The sequence below is a fragment of the Mytilus edulis genome, chromosome 4 (genome assembly GCF_963676685.1).
Source record: "Mytilus edulis chromosome 4, xbMytEdul2.2, whole genome shotgun sequence".
NCBI classification, from domain to species: Eukaryota; Metazoa; Mollusca; class Bivalvia; order Mytilida; family Mytilidae; genus Mytilus; species Mytilus edulis.
Window position 1 is genome coordinate 72,107,319 of NC_092347.1, and position 15,175 is coordinate 72,122,493.

General features: G+C 31.4%; 1 protein-coding gene across 1 annotated transcript; it reads right to left on the reverse strand.

Moving 5' to 3' along the window:
- Positions 1 to 627: 627 nt before the first annotated feature.
- Positions 628 to 13,424, reverse strand: LOC139520444 (protrudin-like). The gene is made up of 12 exons (XM_071313051.1): positions 13,301 to 13,424; positions 11,092 to 11,255; positions 10,120 to 10,190; positions 8,105 to 8,288; positions 7,373 to 7,468; positions 5,364 to 5,476; positions 5,040 to 5,125; positions 4,475 to 4,546; positions 3,620 to 3,746; positions 3,288 to 3,337; positions 2,266 to 2,347; positions 628 to 933 (listed from the first exon to the last, which is right to left on the reverse strand). Exons 1-12 carry the CDS (start codon positions 13,301 to 13,303, stop codon positions 845 to 847), a joined length of 1,137 nt encoding a protein of 378 aa, XP_071169152.1. The 5' UTR covers positions 13,304 to 13,424; the 3' UTR covers positions 628 to 844.
- Between the last annotated feature and the right edge of the window lie 1,751 nt (positions 13,425 to 15,175).

Consider the following 15,175-nt stretch of genomic DNA (forward strand, 5'->3'; position numbering starts at 1 on the left):
GATAAGATAAGACCTATAGACAACTTCAACTGCTTTCTATTCGACAAACTATAAATTTGAAAATTTGTATGGCAATTCATGAATATTTTTTGTTTAATAAACAGCAAGAATTTCAGGTCCATATGACATTATTAGTGTAAAAAAATAGGGACCTTTGATATGGAGAGTACAGGTCATAATATTCTGCTTCTTTAAAAAAAAAAAATTTCAACAACAAATAATGAAGAAATTGTAAACTGAAATAATAAATTTTTCACAATAAAAACTTCAAAATGTAAGTTTAAGGTGGTACCTAACACCTGAACTAAAATTAATTTGGCTCGTTTAATTTTCTTAAAATTTTGACAAATTATTTACTTTGACCCTTTAACAAAAATATGAAAAAAATCAAAAAGATGGAACCAACCGTTTAATCAGAAAAATTACACTGGTTATATAGCAATTTGACAAACACTTATTTTGATCATTGAGAAGCTTAATATTCCCTTGAGAACACAACGTCATTAAAACGTTCTGCTTATTTTACAGAGTTATCTCCCTGTAGTGTCAGGTACCACCTTAATCTGATGTGGTTAGTTACAAATCATGTTTTAGTCATATTCATTCCACATTTTTCCCTTTGTTTCATTTTTTCAAGATCCGCCTCTGTCAAATTCACAAAGTTATTCTTCCATATAAATAAAAAATACATCTTCCAAATATTTTTTTTCTCTATTTCTGTGTACAGCTCATGCAGCACTACAAGATGTGGTTATAATAAGTATTCTTTGTAGCTCTTGGTAGTCCCTTTTCAACCTTTTAATATCAATAGGAGCTTCATATCAATATGGTACAGTGCTGTCTATCAGCTTTTCTTATCTTTATCTGGTGCTTTAGTCAGATTCTTATGACAAGTGTTACATACGAGAACAGTCTCTGTCTGTGCACTGGGTGCTGAAATGTAAATATTACTTGTTTAATAAAAACTATAGCTGTCCACAAAGCAGGAAAAACAAAATTCATATTTCGTATTGATGAAACTTCTGACTCTGACGTCACCTATTGGTAATTATGCATATTGTTAATATTGTTTGTAATATGTCATATGTATACACTGTACATGTATTTGACTATACTGATAAGCAATAAGGCTCAAAGTTAATAAAAAATTTTGAATTTAGAAAATTTAGAATATTGTAAATCTCTGAACACCAGCCGAAATGTCAGTTTAAATAAATATGATTCCAGTTCACAATCAAAACAAAAACTGCCAAAAAAATCAAAAATAAGAGATTTTATATATGCTAAAAATGTTCCGTTTTTTTTTTCACATGAATAAAACAATCACAATTATTTCTGAATTCATAATATTTTGATCAGGTTAACCAAACTCATTCAAAGTTTTTAATTTATTTAACTTTAATTAGGGTTAAGGTCAGAATTACTTGATTTTGGTATTTGACACATCTATATCCCATGGTGCTTCTGCATACAAGGTTTTGTCACTAGAATTTCATTTTGTACTATAAGAATTTGCTAGTTATTGAAAAAAATAATGATATTGTGTCTATGTCGAACTATCACTGTTGGTCCAGTCTAAACTAGTACAGAATTGGGTTGATTTAGACCTTGAGATTGAGAGATACAGATTTGACCATGACCTCTATGTTAAGTGTTTGAGTGTTTATAGGTTGCTGGCTCATGGATGTTTACTTTACATCTCTTTAAATGCAGATAAATTAATTAACTTTTAACCTTTTGTTGTTGGCAATCACTGAAATACAGTGTTGTTTGCAAATTTTTTTTTTTTTAAATCTATGATTCTCAAGCTTGTTTGTATTTTCAGATTATATTTACATATAAAAAGGAAGATGTGGTATGATTGCCAATGAGACAACTATCCACAAAAGACCAAAATGACACAGACATTAACAACTATAGGTCACTGTATGGCCTTCAACAATGAGCAAAGCCCATACCACATAGTCAGCTATAAAAGGCCCTGATAAGACAATGTAAGACAATTCAAACGAGAAAACTAACGGCCTTATTTATGTAAAAAAATGAACGAAAAACAAATATGTAGCACATAAACAAACGACAACCACTGAATTACAGGCTCCTGACTTGGGACAGGCACATACATAAATAATGTGGCAGGGTTAAACATGTTAGCGGGATCCCGACCCTCCCCCTTACCTGGGACAGTGGTATTACATTACAAAATAAGAACAAACTATAAAAATATGTTTATCAATATTGTATCATTAACTTGTATTGACTTACCAGTAGCCCCAAATACAGATTTTGGTACTCGTTGATTACAACATTTAGAACAGAAATTGTTACCACAGTGTCGACAATAGAACTGAAAAAATACATATTTATAGTAATACATAGACATAATAATAGCAATGGAATACTTTTTAACTATTCAGTTGAATACATGTAGTCTTAATGCAATAATGGAAATTTACAAGTTGTATATCTTTATTTTCATGAATTATTTCCCTTTAAGGGGTACTCTTATGTGTGTTTTTTTACTCAAGGTTGACAGTGCTGAAAGGAAAAGGTTGGATATACTTTTTGAACTACCTTAATCTGTTGTAATCTGACAGTCTGGGATGTGTTTCCAGTGTTTCAAATTCTGACTCTTTTCTCATAGCAGTATTAACCCTTTCCTCCATTGAATTTTTTTTTTGCATACTTGATTCGCATTGGATTTTTTTAATAAAATGCTGAACATATGCTTTAAAGTATTAAGGCATTGCGAAAAACAACTATTTCATCAAATAAATTTAAGTCGGATTTTCCTATGATATTCCTTTTCATATTGGATACAAATTTTATTAAGTCAACTGCAGACACTTTGTAGTCAAAGTGTTTCAACTCAGGTACTACACAGGCGTCAAAAGGGATCATTATGGAGTAAGGGGGGTGGCGTCAAAAGGCGTCATTATGGAGGATATACTTTGCACCAAATATGATATGAAACACTGTTGCTCAAGGATTTCATCTGAATTTCTCTGAATTCCACCAACTCTCTTGACAATTTGTAAGACTATCTACTGTTTTCAGTTGTAAAGTGTTCAAACCACTTAGATTATACCTTGATGTGTTTTATTGAGGACACATCTACCAAAAATAGAATCTTTTTCATGTGGAATATATCAAAACAATTCCAGCCATTTTTTTTTCCAAGAACAAGTATTTTTAAATGGTTTTTTTCTTTTGAATATTTGTGTGCATGCTTCCTTGCTTATACTAAATGTGTTGCTATTGTTGTTTATTTTTCTAAATATACATACTCTTCTTTTTAGAATTGATGCAAATGACACTTTACAGGCAAAACAGCTTTCTGAAAAAAAACAAGAATAAATTCGTATATTCAGTTCTATCCAAAATTCATTTCTGAAAAAAACAAGAATAAATTTATATATTCAGTTCTATCCAAAATTCCCAAGTAATATTTGACAAATGTCAACAATCCTTGGCTTAAAGTCAATCTAGTAGAAAGAAATAGCAATCTATCTTAAAAAAAATAAATGCTTTATAAGATTTTTATGTCTGTATTTAGATCAAACAGACAGTTTCAATCAAAAAGGTATTTGTTTTGTGGTAACTCATCCAAGATATTTACCATTGGCTATATGTTGTCTTCTTTTCTTTAATTCCATCAACCTAGCCACCATGCCTGGTTTGTTTGTAGAAGGTGATTTACCATCTTCATCCATTGTAACTTCAATTGTTTCAGCATCATAATCAAGCTGTAAAATAAAGTATATAAGCTAAGATATTCAACACAATAAATAAACAGTGTAGTCATATTGGGAAATCAATTAAATCCTAGCTATATATTAATTATTGAACATGAGTGACACGTACAGAAAATCTTACAAGTTATATAATTATTGGGAAGATAACTTGTTAATTTTGTTAATTTAATTAAAGTTGATAAATAAACTGGTACAAATGTAATATTATTTTTAATAGAAAGTTACAGGAGTAGAAAACAAGGTTATTTACCAATTCAACTACTAGCTCCAAATCTCTGTTCAAAACCAGTTTCAATTTTCATTATAACTTTTGTAATGATTATATTGTTAGTAAAAGCATTACAATGTAAAAGTTGAAATGGCAAATCTGTTCCAAAATTAGATGACTGCTGAAGAGAGTTAAATTAAATAGATACAGGGGACAGCTGAAATGACATGACTGTTAAATCAGGTTTGACTGTATACTTTGTCATGTTTGTTTGGTTCTAAAACAAATACTGTGGATTCATTTATTTTCGTGGGTTTCAATTTTCGTGGATTGATGAAAACCTTCATTTCGTGGATATTTGATTTCGTGGTTTTGCCAAAATATGCATACAACCCTATAGACAACTTGCAATTCGTTGAACATTTGAATTCGTGGTTACCTGTTCCCACGAAATCCACGAAAATTGGTATCCAACGAATAATAATGAATCCACAGTAGATACATGACTTACATCAGATATATCTTCAGAATCTTTAGCAGTAGATTGCTTGTCTTTAACTTCTTCTTCAGATTTAATTTCTTCCTGTAATTAAAATATATGAGATTTATAACAAAACTATGCATTGAACATTTATAGATGTTGAAAAAAATTCACCTAAGTAATATAAAGGTAAGTGCAAATTTAAAGATCTAGCCTGCACTCCTGAAGTTCTGAGGTTCACTATCAATGTATGGTGTATAGCAATGTACTCCCTAGAAACTCTAAAAGATTACAACAAACAGTTGTCATGATTGTTCAAAGAAAAGGCCACAACTTCAATGTGGTAAAAAAATTTAAAAGTGTTCACCTTTTTGATTTTAAAAGATTTAAAAAAAACCTGTAGCAATTCAGTCATTCATGCAATAACCTATATGTCAAGTTGACCTAAACTAAGCTTGTGGTTGGGATACATGAAGGATATTGAATTGTGTACTTCATTAACTAGATTTCAGAATGTGATTGTTTACATATTGATGTATCAATAACTGTGGGTTTGAAAACAACAAACAGTCATTGCATATTGAATTGTGCTTACCTTTGAATTGACTGTTTTTGAAACAGGAGACTGTAGTGCCTGTCCTGTCAGACAAACAAAAAACAACTGACTGTTATCTATAACAACTGGAATGTAAAACAAAAAACAATAAATAATACATTAAAAAGGAGAAAATATGTCATTTTAAAAAGACTGTTAGGTGAAAGCTGTCAACTTCAAATAAATAGAACAGTAGTTCAACTATATTAAAACTGAAAATTCTGTAAATCAATTTAACATTATATTATGACTTCAAAGTGTACAAAATATAAAATACTTTAAAAATATGTTTTTTAATATTTGAATAGCTAAAGCATAACTTACATTGTATGACAATATCATTGTCCAGAAACACCCAGTTTACTAAGGCTATATATATCCATCTCGTTGGTAATACAACAAAACTCAGTAATAATGTACAAAACTCTATGTGAAATCTGCAAATTAAAGTAACAACAAATATAATCCATAAGTTTCAATAACATGCATATCTTAAAACAAGAGTGCACACGCTGAAATGTCTCGCCTTCTATACTAATCATTGATATTATGTTGATAGTCTTAAGTATAAAGCTAAGCTTTATTACAACTGACACATAAACTTAACATTAACCAAGATAACTAAACAAAGACCAATGAACCTTGAAAATGAGGTCACGGTCAGATGAACCATGCCAGACAGACATGTACAGCTAACAATGCTTCTATACAACATATATAGATGACCCATTACTTATAGTTTAAGAAAAATAGACCAAAACACAAAAACTTAACACTGTGCAATGAACCGTGAAAATGAGGTCACGGTCAAATAAAACCTGTGCGACTGACATAAAGATCATAAAATATTTCCATACACCAAATATAGTTGACCTATGGCATATAGTATTAGATAAAAAGACCAAAACTCAAAAACTTAACTTTGACCACTGAACCATGAAAATGAGGTCAAGGTCACATGGCATCTGCCCGCTAGACATGCACACCTTACAATCATTCCATACAACAAATATAGTAGACCTATTGCATATAGTATGAGAAAAACAGACCAAAACACAAAAACTTAACTTTGACCACTGAACCATGAAAATGAGGTCAAGGTCACATGGCATCTGCCCGCTAGACATGCACACCTTACAATCATTCCATACAACAAATATAGTAGACCTATTGCATATAGTATGAGAAAAACAGACCAAAACACAAAAACTTAACTTTGACCACTGAACCATGAAAATGAGGTCAAGGTCACATGGCATCTGCCCGCTAGACATGCACACCTTACAATCATTCCATACAACAAATATAGTAGACCTATTGCATATAGTATGAGAAAAACAGACCAAAACACAAAAATTTAACTATAACCACTGAACCATGAAAATGAGGTCAAGGTCAGATGACACCTGCCAGTTGGACATGTACACCTTACAGTCCTTCCATACAGCGAATATACTAGCCCTATTGCTTATAGTATCTTGAGATATGGACTTGACCACCAAAACTTAACCTTGTTCATTGATCCATGAAATAAGGTCGAGGTCAAGTGAAAACTGTCTGACAGACATGAATACCTTGCAAGGTACGCACATATCAAATATAGTTATCCTATTACTTATAATAAGAGAGAAATCAACGTTACAAAAAATTTGAACTTTTTTTTCAAGTGGTCACTGAACCATGAAAATGAGGTCAAGGACATTGGACCTGTAACTGACGGAAACTTCGTAACATGAAGCATCTATATACAAAGTATGAAGCATCCAGGTCTTCCACCTTCTAAAATAAAAAGCTTTTAAGAAGTGAGCTAACGCCGCCGCCGCCGCAGCCGGATCACTATCCCTATGTCGAGCTTTCTGCAACAAAAGTTGCAGGCTCGACAATGAGTAACAATTATTCAAAAAAACATTTCGCAAAAAGATAACATACTGTAAACCACCTTATTTTTGTGGATACTTTATTTCGCGTTTGACCCTTTCTTAACCACTTCACGGCTATTTATTTTTCCGATTTTCTTATTTACTTGATAAAGTGTTATAAGGAAAGATCCAAGTTTTACATATTCGCGTTATTTTTCTACTAGCGAAAGTTGCAAAAACAAATCGATTGAGAAAATAAGTTGGTTTACAGTATTAGATATTTTATCCAGTGCTCAAATATGTATCAAATCTACTGCCTTTTGATCTTGATGTAGTGTGTTCATCCTGAATGTGCCCCATCCTTTGTTTACAAACAAATTGGAAATCATAGCAAATGGAAGATGACGCTAAATTCAACATTGAAAAATATAATTCCTTGCAAAAGTGTTTCAAGATTATCACTGATTTCCTTACCTTAATGATGGCAATATATTATCCCACTTCAGGATTCCATAAAGATGTGCCAGTAACTCATTACACTTAACAACAAACTCAAACATCTGTATTATGCTGAAATAAAGTAGGTATAGAATACTAAGTATGGTGGAAGATTTTCAATTGTTTTTCACTGATTCAGCACTGTAAATTACCTTCAACCCAAAACCGAGCAAAAAAACAAACAACTATTTTTAAAATAGACTTTAAAAAATTTTCTTTTAAAACAATATCTTGTCAAATTTTATTTTTTCCAAAAACAAATTTGCAAAACAAAGTATCAGCAATTTGTGTGGTAAGCATCTACTAAATAAAATTTAATTTTAAATCATACATGTATTCATTGTTTTGTTTGTGTCTGTCCCAAGTCAGGAGACTGTAATTCAGTGATTGTCTTTAGTTATTGTATATCATATTTGTTTTTTGTTCATTTTTTTTTAACATTTCTTGTTTGAATTGTTTCACATTTGTCATGTCATGGCCTTTTACATCTGACTGCGGTATAGGATTTGATAATTGTTAAAGGCCATACAGTGACCCATAGTTGTAAACTACTATGTCGTTTGATATCTGGTGGAGAGTTGTCTCATTGGCAATCAAACTACATCTTCTTATTTTTATATGTACATTGTGCATCTTTAATAAACAATTGTCAAATCTATACATGTATTGACAAGAAAAAGAAAAAAGATCAGATTCCGAACATCATACCTAACTCTGAATTGTCTGACTGTACTGTAGGCTGAATCTTCATCGTTCTCGTCTGAGGACTCATCATCAGGATTAGAGAGATGATTGACAGGTAATATTTTATCTAATATCCTTGTGTGTATCTGTACCAAGCCAGTGGCAGCTATTACTACCACCAGTAACGACACAAGAACAAATACAGCACCTAAAATATATACATATTGGACATTTAGCAATGTCAGAGGGCAAAGTTTACATAGACCATCTGATTACAGGAATAGGCCAGTAACTTACATCAGTGATTTTGCTAGCGCTCGTCACTTTCGTATTTTACGAAAAGGTTTTCGAAATGACGAAAATATTTCATATCAATTTCGTCACTTAAATTTGGAAAGTGTAAAAATATTTACACATCAAATTACTTGAATTTTACCTGTCTTTATGTTTCTGACAAGTTTATGACCCTCAGGTAATTAACGTTTACCAAAGGTGTTAAAAGTTGTGATGACAAGTAATCCGCCTATAGCCAATCAGATGGGTCACTAATCCCTTAATTATCATTATAAAACCTCATAAATGACCATCATAATAATGTATTTCAGTTAAATCAGTCAGTCAGCATTTCATTTTAATCATTTCTCACAGATCAGTCGTATTTTCGTCATTTGAACATCCCGGACATTTCAACTTTATTTTTATTTCAATATTTTCCTTACGATCATAATTTGCAGTTTGCTTGTCGTTGTTTCGTCATTTCAACGTATTTTCGTCATACTTTATATAAATATTCATCAAAAACTTTCGACAACTTCGATTAAAAAGAATGAACTTTATTCAAAACGTAAATATTTTCACTTGCAAACAGGTGCTTCCTGTTCTATGCATTGTGCATGTGTAAAAGTTCGTAGATGAATCCGGTTTTATTCTGAAATTATTATTCAATTGTCACTTCCCGTTTTCATTTCATTTCGTTTAAAAATCGAAAGTAAACGTGCTCTACAGTCTACAGTCATTAGAATCGTCACATTAAGTTTAGATGCAGATCCTTCTATCCAATAATAAAGAAATTGATTCCAAATAGATATTAAAACGTATTTTCAAGGATATAATTGATTGTGAAGTGAAAAGTCGTTACAAGTTCATTTGTGCAGTGGTTAAAAAATAGAGGCACCCAACTTTTGTTGATTCTTGTAAGGGGTGTGCCCTGAAAATAACTGAATTGAAGTTTTGACCATATTACCAGATCCCTGTTCTTATCTTCATATCTTAGCATCACATTAGTCAATTCATTCAATATTGCCAATAACTGCCTACATTAGCAATCCTAAAGTCTTCAAAGATCCTAGACTAGTCCTTGAAGGACTTGGACATATATGTATAGCTAGTTTGATAAACATCCTAGATCCCTTGCTTTATAAAAAAATAAGGCTGATTTTTCACACACAAAAGTGACTAAAGCCCTCAAAATCCTAGCTGAAACCCTGCTTACATGTATATATACAAAATAGACCATGTGTTTAAGTTTGAAATAGATTCTTTAAATTAAAATTAGTCAAGTCATTGCAAACAAAGTTTTGGCATCTCTTTCACACATCAAGAGACCTGAGCGGATCAAATTTGCTAGTCTTCACCAAAATTATTTTTTTACCGTCCTGTAATAGTCCCTTATTATTGTATGATAATCTACAGAGGGGGGGGCTTCCGCTAGGTATCAGGTTAATGATCACTTATCACTTTTACTGGTATTGACACCAGACAGGAAAAATATTAATCAAGATCACATTATTTACTTCATAATCAAATAACTTTTATCCAAATTTAAAGGCTAATGTAAATATATATTTTAAAATTAAAAGCTTTTTATTCTATTTTGTAGGGAAAAGAAAAGTAATTTTCACCTAGTCCAACAGATACTTTAATTTACAATTTAATATATATATATATATATATATATATATATATGCATGTCCCTCCCTATTTTTAACCAAAACAGTATTTTTTTATAGGTCAGCTGTGGTATTTTCTAAGATACATACCTTTTGTGAGAATTATACAGCAAAGATTACAAATAATCCATAAACATAAAGTAATTTTGGGATATCTCCAACTGAAACATAAAATAGAATCTGTAAACATGCAATACAGCAAGGTATAATAGTTTGTGAATTTCAATAATTTTTTTTTACAAGTCATTGTTCTCTTCAAAAAATAAAATTCTTAAATCATTTGAAAATTGGACTGCAGTATTCTCTTTTATAAGATCAAGACTCTCTATATGTTATACACTACCAAAATCCTGGTGTAACTGTAAGGTAAAATGATGGTGAGTTATAATGTTATAATAGTATAATAACAATTTGTTTACAAGATTTATAGCTCTGTCAATGAACAGTTTTAAAAACAAAAGCAACACAAGATTCTAAAGAGCTAACCTTATTTTATGAATTTTACATACATAGCAAGTGGCGTTCAAATCAGTAAGATTAAACACACTTGTTTTACATGTACAAATGATGTACATTGTACATTGTACACATAAAGGGATTTGGGATGGGAAACTACAATTATAATGATACTATATGCTGCAATTATATATAACACCAAAATGCAATTTTATTTGGTAATACAAATGTATCTTTCTGGTGAATGAATAACAGTAAAATAAGGCGACTTCTTGTGATTGGACGAGTGACAATGCAAATTTACTACCCTGGAATAAAGGAAATATTTCAAAGTGATTCAACCACAAAATATTGTATTCATTATGAAAAATTAGTAAATTACATGTAGATTGTATAATTGTACTAAATGTATAGTGATTCATAAATGAATCACATTTTGTGCACATACATTTTTAAATGCTTTCACAAATGACATGCTGGTTCTGTTATGCCCCTTAGGCTCATTAACATGTACATGTACATGAACATATGTATTAAATCATTGAACATGTTGAAATGTGCCAACATTTAAATTTTGTCCAAATCTATATATAAACATGTTCTTACTTCCTGATGTCATCCAAGCAATATAAAACAAATGCAAATGGTTCAATTAATCTAGAAAATCTGTCAACTTCTTTCACAAAGTCTGCCAGGTCAACTCTGCCATATTTTCCCGTACTATTTTTTGTTTTTGGTGAAGTTCCATTGACATCAGTGCTAATCTTCTCCTAAAAATTTTAAATATATTAGAAAATTATAATCTAAGACATAGATGATATTCCCATTTGATAAACTTATTGTGACTTTTGTTAATAAATAATAAAACAGAAAATCATTCTCAGGGTTCTCACTAAGGCGAGTCCATGAGTCCTGGACTCATCAAAATCTGTCTGGACTCACCATTTTCAAAACTGGTGAGTCCACAGATGCATCAAAATTGAAATATTTTGTATAAACTGAACACAGTTAAACACAAATATCATCATTTTATAGCAAAAGTTTAAAAGTGATCTGAATTCATTGCTCTGTTAGGAAATGGAGACTAAAATATTACTTTATATTGCAATAAAATATTTTCTTCTTGCTGTTGGACTCGCCTTCAAAAATCCTTAGCGAGAACCCTGATTCTTAGAAATGATCTAGATAAATCAAAGTGGGATATGTACAAAGCTGATGTATTATCAATTTACAATATGTGTCTGAACATACAAGTTTTTAAATTATTTTTGTATTACACAAATGTACCAATGTATATATTACCTTTTAACTAGCATCAAAAATACACATGTAAACATGTTATTTGCACACCTTAATCAAAAAGTAATTAAATGATATTCTTTTATCAGTACATACATATGCAACAAAAAATGTACAATTTAATTTATACATGTACATGTATCAAACTACATATTCCTGTAGAGTATAGAAAGAACAATTCTGTCAATTTAATGAATTTTGATATATTTTTACCAGTGAATTTATGTACATATACATTCAATCGTTGTGATATATTTCTCCTCCATGAAATTTACCCCAGGTATAGGCAAATTGTTATAAATCTGCAACAAGTGTTTGACATTTTAAAACTATCCCTCGAACTGTGTAATCATGGTAATATAAGTTTGTCTTGAGTGAAATTAAAAAAAAAATATATGAAAAAAAAACAGAATATATTTACTAAATGCAAATCAACATGTCAACCTTGGGTGCTATCAAATAAAATTTTCATGGGTGTCTATTTGACGAGGTACTGAATAGTCTATGTATAATAATGCCGAAGGAATCTTGGTCCATATGCCAAAAAACATTTGCCCCTTTTAACTTTGGCACCCTACAGGTTTCGCAACCAAAGTTCAATCAAACACTGCACCTTTTTTATTGGTTTCGTGTTTTGTAATGATTGAGGTTTGATAAGCAATTGCTATAAATGATTTTTTCACAATGTTTCAAAATAAACATGATAAAGTGAGATTCTGACAATTTTTTTCTTGTTAAACAAAAATTTATACTGATTTGGTAAGTGTATTGCTATACAAATTTTCTTTTTTAATTTCATAATAAAGACAGTAATTTAAAAATCGAGATCAATCTTTATCCAGGATTTTTTTTTGTTGGTACATGTCATGTATATAATATATATACATGTATGTATATCCATATAAACATGATAAAAAAGACATTGTAATTCAACTGGAATTTGAAAAAAAATTGGATGTGCATGTGAAGGGTGTGAACTGACCTAGGGGTGATTGTTTAGGTGCGAAAGTGTATTGGGTACAAACAAACCTGATGCTGAATTAACAAGGATTTGAAGATCAAATCACTTCCTTTTACTTTAAATGTTCTAACTTAAGATAAAACAATTCTTTCAATCATTAACCCTAACCTGAACAACATAACCATAAATGAGCTCTAACCCTAAAGTATATGCTCTAAGAACCCCTCAACATGCTATTTGGATGTTCAAACAAAAACGATTGGTGGAAGAATAAGGAAGAAATAGCAAACAAACTGGGTGAGAGATGAACTGATAAAAGGCAACTGGCAATACTATAGATATAAAGATTGGAATATTATTTCGAAAACTAAAATCGACCCTTCTTATATATTTAGAATGAAAGAAAGTGTAGGTGGGTGGAAAAGGGAGGTCTCAATTCCCAAAAATGCCAATGAGTTGTTAATCTGTTTGGTGTTGAAGACATGCTGATCTTACAGTTTTCAAGCCCCTACCACAATGAAATCGCACAAACTTGGGATTTTCATAACATCATACCATGTTTTCCTGATTCTCATTCAGTTATTGCATCCTGTTAGCCCGAAAACCATCAAACATTCTTTTGGGTAAGGTTGAATGTATTTTTTTCCAACACTTCCGTTTTTCAATGGCGATAGTAAATAATGTATGTAGAAATCAATCCGGAAAAGGGTATGTTTACTGGATACGGATTCAAGTTCAATAAACAAATTTAAACAAATTAAATAACAAAGAGAACAAAATCAATAATAACTAAATATAAGAAAATATGCACAATGGAATTTTCGTTTGCTTCTCCTAATAAAGATGATTCTCAGTTGAATGGAAGCATATACTTGGACCCCCCCCCCTTTTACTCTGGGTTGGGACCCCCCTTTTTTGAAATGGCTGGATCCGCCCCTGCATGGCGTTCCATAGAGTCCGATGTCAGAAGATGTATATAGTTATTCCGGACTGGTTCGGTTCTTTTTAATGCATCCGTTGCCCTCAAATATTTGGCATTGAGCGTCCGTCTTAAGGAATTTATATACAAAAGAGCTTCAGGCACAAGCAGTGTTTGAAGTATTGTTATAATTTTGATCAGTATACGTATCTATCATTGTTTGTCTAATGGTATAGTTCAAGGAGGTAGCGTTTAACAGGTGGACCCAATTTGCTGAAGTTCTCATAGAGCTAAGTATACTGTTTATCATAGAACGCGCTGTCTTTAAATTAATATGTTTACCACAACTTAATACAACAATGGAATCGTGGCATCACAGTAAAATAAAGGCGGCTCCATAAACTGAGTTAATGTAACAAACGCCATTATTTAGCTTTCCTAACGTTACGATACTAGTATTCCGGGAGATTTTTTTTGTTTAACGTCTAGTGAGAAATATTTCATAGATATATGAAGATGTGGTATAAGTGCCAATGAAACAACTCTTCATCCAAGTCATAAGTAAACCATTATAGGTCAAGGTACGGTATTCAACACGGAGCCTAGGCTCACACCGAAATCTAGCTATGAGGGGGTGCTAGAGGGGGTCTCATCCCGATTTCCCGGTTTTAATATCAGAAAATCCCGAAATCCCGGACATATTTTGTTATAAATCCCGATCCCGATAAACAAGAAATCACCATTTATTTATTAAAGAGGTCCTCCACTATTTTAGGTAACGAATAGACACATCTGACACATCTTTTAAAGGAGGCCGTCCTGGTAAACTTTGAAAATTAAACCCTCTGAGTAATGTTTTTCTTAATTATTTGCTTTCCTGAATTTGTGCATTTTGAACAATATATTCAGTACGTACATTTTAAACACGTCAAGTTGGGGTATTTGTTTTCTTCAAAATTGTAGAATGTCATAAGTATTTTTATATGATATTCGATTATAGAGAAACTGACTGTGTCTGTGAAATTATCTGTGTAGTAAGGCCAAGAAAAAATACAGGTGTTTCAGGTAACATCCCCTAAAAAATTAGGATAGGTAGGAAAGCAAAATTATTTTTTTTTCAAACGTTTTTGACTGGTTCATATGGAAGAAAAATTCTGACTTTATAAGTGCTTGTCCACATAACATACAAAAAACTTTAGTTGTAGAATTAGATTATAGGTACTTATAATTGGGGTAGATATATTTAAGGGTACCGGAAACACATGTGTTTTCTTTTAGGTCTTACATAATCTTACTCTTATTGAAAATATCCAAATCAAGTCTAACTTTTGGGAAGGGTTGTAAAGAGGTGTTATGTTCACGGACAAACGCGAAATAAAATTCAAATTTCACGATGAACAAAAAATAAAAAAAATGCTTGCACGTTGCCATTTTTACCAATTTCACAGTGAAGCGCGAACTATTTTCACAGAAGGTTGAAATTAAAAATGGCAAAACACGTTGCACGAAAA